Genomic DNA, 7,947 nt, shown 5'->3' with positions numbered 1-7,947 from the left:
CAAGGTCAAATTCATGTCTGCTGTATCCTTCCATTCCATGCTACCATGTCTCATTGTAACCCAAGATAACTGCTTCAGCACTGTCTTCTGATCCCCCAAGGCTTATTACTGCCCTGACTCTCTACCCCAACACACATACACATATGATACCTCGTAAAGTTTTATTTTTCTATTGCCCAGTGATTCTGACTTTTGCTTGTCAATAGACCTGCACTGTCCAATATGGTATCCACTAGCCACACATTACTTTTGAGCACTTGACATATGGCTAGTCTGAATTGAGATGTGTGGTAAGTATAAAATATACACTGGGTTTCTGTAGGGGGACTGCTCTGTGCCAGGGCTCTGACAGTCTTGAACTATCCTCATAGGCCACGTAGTTAAGGCTCAACTGCAGGCTGCCTTGGGCATTGGTGGAATGCCCTGTAATCCTCCTGGAACATGAGAAGATAGGCAATCTCATGAAGAGCTTCTACAAGACCATTCCCACTCACCTACCTATCTTGAGGGAGGCTGCCATGAGGCAATCTCTTATCCAACCCCCTCATCCTGGTGAAGCGTGAGACTTTCTGCGTGGCCCCCACCCCGGCCCCAAAAGGAGCATCTGCAGGCCATATAACTGCTTAAGTGCAGTGTGGAATTGGCTAGTCAGCAACAGGGTGTCCCATCATCCATGATGCATATCATTGGGTCTCTTTTGTTTCATTGTTGTTTATGGGACAAAGGACTCAGGGAGCCGATACCATTTCTGTTCTTGCCTTTGCCATCTCTATAAGTAATAAAGTGTCCAGATCTATGTATCTTGTTTCTTTACCAGCAGAATATTTCAGGCTGTTTGAAAATTTCTAAGACTTATTTTTAAAGGAATATAAAATATCTCATTAATAATTGTTTTATACTGATTATATGTTGAAATGATAATATTTTGGATAAAATAAATTATCCAAATAAATATATTATCTAAATAGATGTTATCCAGTAAAATATATTATTAAAATTAATTTCACATGTTTGTTTTTACTTTTTAATATGGTTGCTAGAAAATTTTAAATTGCATATGTGGCTCACATATTTCTATTGGACAGTGCTGTTATAGATTGGTGAGAAAAGAAAAATTGGTGGTAGGGAAGAGGGACTGACAGTTTTATTTTGCTAGAAAATAGCACTTGTAAAAAACTATCACTACCAATTCATAGGGATGTTGTATATATCCATAATCTAAATCTAAGAGATAGACCTTTAAATCGAATAAATGTTACTTTATGGAAACTCACTGCATTCTTCTTTTTCCAATATGTTTCAGGCTGGTAAAAAAAAATCCTCAGATTGAGGATGGTATTAAAGCGCTATTGCCATAAAGAGCTCATTCCATGAGGGGTTAACTAGCTAATTTGTGTAAGGTCTTGAGAGGTAACCACTCCAGGTAACTGTGGCAGATGCAGCTAGTGGGGTGTCTTTTTGGTCCAGTAGGTGTTGGACAAGAGAGGGATATGAAATATCAGAGTCAAAGACTATAACCAGAGGACCCAAAGTAAACAAATACAAATTTATTCTTTTCAAAGCAGAATTTAAGAGAAAGGGTAAAAGCACCCCAGTGAGTGGCAATCAAAGTTAACCAATTTGTTCCCAGTCCCGCCCCTTTGTCTCAAACTTTTCTAGACTTATGTGCCACCCTTGCTACCTCCCCTGAATCCCTTCCCCAGCTCCCACCCTCATAACCCATTCTTGTAGCCAGCAAGGAGCATAGCGAGCTTCAGCCTGGCCTCAATACTGCCCTGGGGACAGCAAGGACATTTAGCAGCCCCCCTCACCCCTAACCAAATGCAGCAGCTGTGAGAGGAGATGGAGGCTGGGAGCTGAGCCCTGGCCTTGAGCCTTTCCCTCTCCCACAGAGTTGGTATTAAAAGAGTAAGAAAAGAGCTGAAGTATTCCTTTGTTCCTAGGGCTGGATTTTGGCAGGGAGGCCCAAAGATAAAAGTACCCACTGAGCAGCTAAGTCTCCATACCCTTTGGGCAAATACCCCAGTTTCTCTCCCAGGGCTGTTCTTAGGAAGCTACTTTCTTGGTTATCTGTCACCTATGTTAAGGGAACCATGATGAGATTCTTGGCCTGAAATTGTCTCAGAGGCCATAAGTCTGCCACTGAGAATGTGTATTGAAGGAACACTCTAGTCTGAAGCTGGATGTGGATCCCAAATCCCAAACGCACACCTCAGGCAGTACAGGTATTCCTTAAAATGAATCTGGAGGCAAAACATCCCCCAGGATTGGCCTCTGCCTGGCCCCAGGGTTTCTCATTATTGCAGTATGCCAGCCCAGTTCCTGGAGCACAAGAACTCAAACAAGTTTCTCTGAAAGAAAACATTTCCAAACTTTGGGTCTTGAAGGGAATGGGTACTTGAGAGCTTTGATTTCAGTCTTTCTGCTCTGGAGGGAAGTACACATGTCATTCTGGGTAGGGCTCTCCCTAGGGAACTATACAGCCTGACGTCCTCCAGCCAATCAGCCTTCCTTAACAATTTCCCAGTCAACATGACTCCACTCTGCTCTTGCTTCAAGCAGAGGCATTCTTATGATGGCTTTTTGGCCTCTATTGGATTCTGTCAAGAATAAGTCTTCTATCAGTCCTAACTGTTCCCTGATACTATTTGACTACAACCTCAGCAAACACTCACATTCCTTATCACAGATGATAATCACAAGTCAGAGGTTTTCCTCAGGCTGCCTACCCATCAACTGCCCCCACCATAGTTCCAGTACAGGACCATAAACTACGCAGCATCACATACAATACCTCTAGGAGACATGACACATACCAGATGCCTAACGACATGCAACACTTCTCAGTAAATCCCACCCTAATTTGGATTGATAGCACCCAAGGAACCATTTACCTTACTGCGGGCAAAGAGCCCACACATGCTGCAGTAATTGCCACTGGACCCTTGAGCGATACACAGGCATACCTCAGAGATATTTTTAATACGGTTCCAGACCACCGCAATAAAGCGGGTTGTAATATTTTTGCTGGTGAAGGGTCTTGCCTTCAATTTGTAAAAAAACGCAACATCTGTGAAGTGCAATAACATGAGGTATGCCTGAACTTACCTTGGGCATTAAGGTAAACACAAGACCACAAAGTGTCAGTGACCTCTTTAGTAAAAATTTAACTCTTGACCTGCTGCCTCGGTCCACCTACAGCGCAAATCCTACATAACGAGATCTACATCTTCCTACCATGCCTGGCCCAGTGCAGATTCCACAGGCTCTCAGCAGCCCAAGATCTATTGAGTGGAGTGGGGGTTATGCAAAGAATTTTCCAGGACTTTCCTGGTACAAGATTGTTTTATAACATCTACCCTCCTAAGGCTGAGGCAGGTATACACTTCAAAGACCTTGAGCTCTCTCTTTTATAGCAAATTTCTTCTATCCCATTTCTGTCCACTATCTAGGACCCTACAAATGCAGCTTCCCCCCATTCATGAATAGATGCCCAGGTTCTGTGTTTGATGTCCTATGACCTGCTCATCATATACCCAGATACCCAAGTCCTCCTGCCCAGAGACCTCTTGAGCACTAAAACAGACACTGTGATGAGATCTGATACCCTGGACATGTGGCTTAGTGTCCCCCTCGTAATTCCAGAAGAAGGCAATCCTAGGCTTTTGGACCCAAGCTGCTGCCTTCTCTCCCCTGCAGCAGATAAATCTAGCTTCTCTGCAGTTCTACCCACTGACCCACTGCTTGATTATAGCATAGTGCCCCAACTGTCTGATACCCTCCTGACCTCAGTGGCAACCACGGCTTTCTTTAAGACCCTGAGCCAGACTTAAAAACTGGAATGAGCTAGAAGATATACTCTTTGCCTTAGCCTGACAAAAGCTAATAAAACCTTATTTGTTCTTTCTTTTCTGGTTGGGGTGAGTAAAGCTGAAATTTTTTCTGCTTTGGTACCTGAACCATTGTTTAGAGGAGCCCTGGAAAATTCATCCAGGGCCTAGGTCTCAAAGCAAGATTTGGAGTGAGTGAAGAGAAGAAAGTGAACCTGTTAGATTCCTCTGTGGCCACAGGCTTCTGTTGCTTTGGTCTTGATGACAGCTCACCCTAAACACGAATGGAGAGATATCCTAGGGGGAGCAGCCAGGACACATCTATCTGTTCAACCAGAGGCTTAGGCTAACAAAGAGTAAGGCAGAACATTAATGCTTCAAGAGGTATTAGAATTTAATGTGTGAGTGAGGCCAAGGAAGTACTGATGTACAGTACATAGGTAGGATAGATATGTAAGCATATATACTTAGGCAAATGAGGTTGACTGCAGGGTTCTAGGTTATAAAGCGCCTTTTGAAAGAAAGCTGCCTAAGTGGGCTCTGACTCTGTTCAAAGTTCCCAAGCACACCATGCTACCCCTGCTATCTATTCTAAACAGTTTCTGGAAAAAGGAATCATGGTATATGTTGCTTAGGAATAGCTCAGTTTGAGGATTGGGTTCACATCCCAGAGTTAGAACAGTTTTATACAAAAGGTCTTGCTACTGTCTGGGTGGAAAGTTGCCAGTAGCTCCTGGGAAGGGGCCACTATTCTAAGTGGCCCATTGCATCTACCTTATGATTAGCTAGGGAAAATCAGCTACCTCATATGATTCAGTCTAAAAGAAACAAGGGTGTTGGGCAGTCACATTCTTCCAGGTTAATAGATGGCTTCTCTTTCCTCAGCCAAGGAGAGCAAGAACCCCTTGCTGAGCAAGCTGCTGGCCCTCCCCCAGGGCTTTATAGGGCAGACTCAGAAGAGCCAAGAGTGGCTTCAGCTGGATTCTCAGAGCAACTCAGCGGGTCTCTCAGGACGCTAAGGCCATCAGGAAAGAGGAGGATCGGGGGGAAAATATCTAAGCTCATAAGTATTTCTTTAATGTTTCCACATGTGAGATGGAAGTAGGAATCAGAATGAACTGTTCCTGCCTTGAGGAAGGTCTGTCAAGGACTGAGGCAGAGGAACTGAAGATATTTGAGGAGGAAACAACATCTAGGTAGCAGTAGGATGGCTAAAAATATGCCCTCAAGCTAAAGTAATATGACACATGCTGCCCAGAATTTTTCAGGGGCACTTTGCTAGCAAGGGGACATCTTGGGAATACCCTTTTACCTCCCTGAGTTGGGCCAGAGAGTAGGGCTAACTCTTGTGGATTCATAATGCCGGAACCCTGGGGTCATTAGGCTTCCCTATCTCCATAATTCCATGGAGCAGGAAGGATGTCAGTGGGCACTGCTTAACTCTGCAAGGGAGTTTCTCTCTTCCCCATCTGAATGGCTTCCGAGTGCCATTTCCCTGGGTTGCAACAGAAGCATACTTAAGGGACTGGTCTCAAACTTGAAGGTTAGAGGGCAGATTTCTAGTGTCAAAGGAATCATGCCTCTCCCTTCCCCGGCCCCCACACACCCACCTCATATCGCACCAGGTCCTTGCTGCTGCCCAGAGCCCAAATAACTCTGGCTGAGGAATGCGGGGCCAGTGGGAACTGGAAAGGTTGGGTAAAGGCTGGGGGAAGGCTTTCACCAGAACGGGGAGAAGACTATGGACCACAGGATGGGAATCTGGCTCCATCAAGAGGCCAGCAGGGTGTTGGCAGTCACATCAGAGCTTCGCACACTGGGGAAGGCATGGCGGAGCTTCTCCATGATGTCCTCCAAGCACAGGCTGACATCTTGGCTCTTTGACCCCAAATCATCTGCATTAGAAAATAGAAATTTAGGAAGTGAGCTAGATAAGTGTCCCTGATGATGCCAAGGGGCTGAGGTAGGATGTGGCCAGCTGAAGGGCAAGTCCAATGCATTTGTGTCTTCGCAGCACAATGCACAGTATATGGAAGGTGCTCAAAATATATGTGTAGAATAGACAAATGAATGAATCAGTCAATAAGCCAATCATGCCTGATGCTAAGCTCAAAGCCATGAGGAGAAACTAGTCCCAGATCTAGCAGAACCTTAGGCAGGAGATTTTGGGCAGGGCAAAAGCATGGAGGTAGGGACTGGGAGGGGCTAGAAGAACTTACCTGCGGCCTCAGTATCTGGAGTAGTCAGTCCCTTCTCTTGGGGGTGACTGCCTTCTGACTGCTGTGGAGATGAAGCTAGGGACGAGCTTGCAGAGCCATTGCCATCTGATTCAGAGGGTGGCTAGCAAGAGGTAATGCATGACTTAAGTGGCTTTGCCTTCCTGAACTTACTTTGATAGACTCCTGAGCTTAAAAGGGGCCTTAGAGATCTCATGCCCATCCTTTTGCCCTTGGACTTTAAGAAATTTTCATAGTGCCCTAAATGGTGGCTTCTCCTTTAAGGAAACTTCTTAGAATATGTCTTCTTCCTTCAACAACATGTGTCAAAGTTTCCTATATTATTAGAGTGGCATTGCACCTAAATGTCTCTTGCTGTCATTTTAGCTACAATTAAGCTATTTAAAACCCAGTTATCTCTGGAAATGCAGAGTTATTGCACACTTGATCCTCAGTTTATCTATCATATGTTAGAGACCTCCAGGCATCTAGAAGCTATCCTTTGGAGAGTCTGGGGAAATGTCAGGGGTAGTATCATCTGGTATGTATGACAACAATAATAGATAACATTTATAAAATGTTTACTATATTGCTGGCATCATACTAAATTCTTTAAATACATTATCTCACTTTATGTTCACCATAATTCCATGAAGTTGGTATATTATTCCTGTTTGACAGATGAGAATACTGGAGCTTAGTGAAGCTAAGTAATTTTCCTAACACCCTACAGCCACTAACTGGCAGAGCCACATTCAAGTCTAGGGCTGTCTGACTCCAGAGCTACACAACATCATATACACTACCTCTCAAAGAAGAAAAGTACAAAAAGTGACAAGAGCTTCCTTCACAGCAAAAATCTTTCTCTTGTCAAGCATGTCCAAAATTGCTTCTATCCAGCAAACATCATAATAGTAGAATCAATGTTTTGGATGATTCTTTGAACTTTATTCTTTTAATACTGAGTTCAAAGTGTTGTAGGGATGTGAGCCTTCAGAAGTCCTCCCTTTGCCCTAGGCCCCACAGTGACTTGAGAGTAACACATAAGGGTGGAGTGGAAGCTAGGTGGAAGAGAATTGGCCAAGAAATGAGACATACCAGCCCCTTCCTTCTGCCACCTTCCCCAGTTTTCAAACCAGTTCTCTTCAGAAGGTCATCTAACAGCCACTGCCAAGGAGCTCTTTCTTTTCTCTTCACTGCCATACTCCCCAGCTCCCAATCTCTCCTTACTGTGCTCAGGTCCTTTCTCTGGCTCCAGCCTTACCTGCAGGAGCAGCTCCCTTAAGCGATGCAACTGGGACTCTAGTTGCTTGTTGTGGTCTTCAAGGATCTGCATACGTGTCTCCAGGCGGCTTTTGTGCTGCCGAAGGATCCGGGCCTCAGCCAGAAGCTCCTCATTGCGGTGGTCTTGTGACACTTCAGCAGAGCCCTCAGCCAAGGTAGGCGCCTCAGCAGCCTCCTCATGCTGCCATTTCAGCCGTCTCAACTCTCCCTGGAGAATCCTGACAGAGACAGAAAAGCCAAGACCTATAGCCTTAATGAGATGTTGACTGTCCAGGTCCCAGATGCCCCCTCATACCTAGGTGTCAGCAATCCTTTCGCTCTTCCATCTCCATCCCCACCCCAGCCATGTTCTTGCTGGAATGGCCATATCCACTCTCTCTCCAGTACATATGTCATTTATTCTGCCATTCTTGGGCCTCAGAGCAGAGAGAGTTGACATTTCCTATGTCTCTGGGCATTGATGTGCTGTCTTGGGGATTAATTCTGACCTTAAAATCAGGCAGAAACACAGTCTGCAAATACGAGGCATTAGGACCACTGACTCACTTACTCCATTTTAAGATTTTTAGATTCTAGGGAAAGATAACATAAACAAAAGATAATCCATTTTGCCTCTT

The 7,947-nt window shown here is 44.7% G+C and overlaps 1 protein-coding gene across 2 annotated transcripts in view; it reads right to left on the bottom strand.

The window, feature by feature from the left end:
- Window positions 1–1,527: 1,527 nt before the first annotated feature.
- Window positions 1,528–7,947, bottom strand: part of DRP2 (dystrophin related protein 2) — a 41,762-nt gene continuing 35,342 nt past the window's right edge. For both annotated transcript variants that reach the window (XM_016132189.2, XM_016132193.2), the window contains 3 exons: window positions 7,311–7,548; window positions 6,050–6,170; window positions 1,528–5,725 (listed from right to left, as the gene is read on the bottom strand). In XM_016132189.2, the coding sequence (XP_015987675.1) occupies window positions 5,601–5,725; window positions 6,050–6,170; window positions 7,311–7,548 (484 nt within the window). In that variant the 3' untranslated portion in view covers window positions 1,528–5,600. The remainder of the gene's footprint in view (window positions 5,726–6,049; window positions 6,171–7,310; window positions 7,549–7,947) is intronic.

Source organism: Rousettus aegyptiacus, unplaced genomic scaffold (assembly GCF_014176215.1).
Source record: "Rousettus aegyptiacus isolate mRouAeg1 unplaced genomic scaffold, mRouAeg1.p scaffold_m13_p_9, whole genome shotgun sequence".
Classification (NCBI taxonomy): domain Eukaryota; kingdom Metazoa; phylum Chordata; class Mammalia; order Chiroptera; family Pteropodidae; genus Rousettus; species Rousettus aegyptiacus.
The sequence above is the reverse complement of the archived record's forward strand: the minus strand, read 5'-3'. Positions and strand labels throughout refer to the sequence as shown.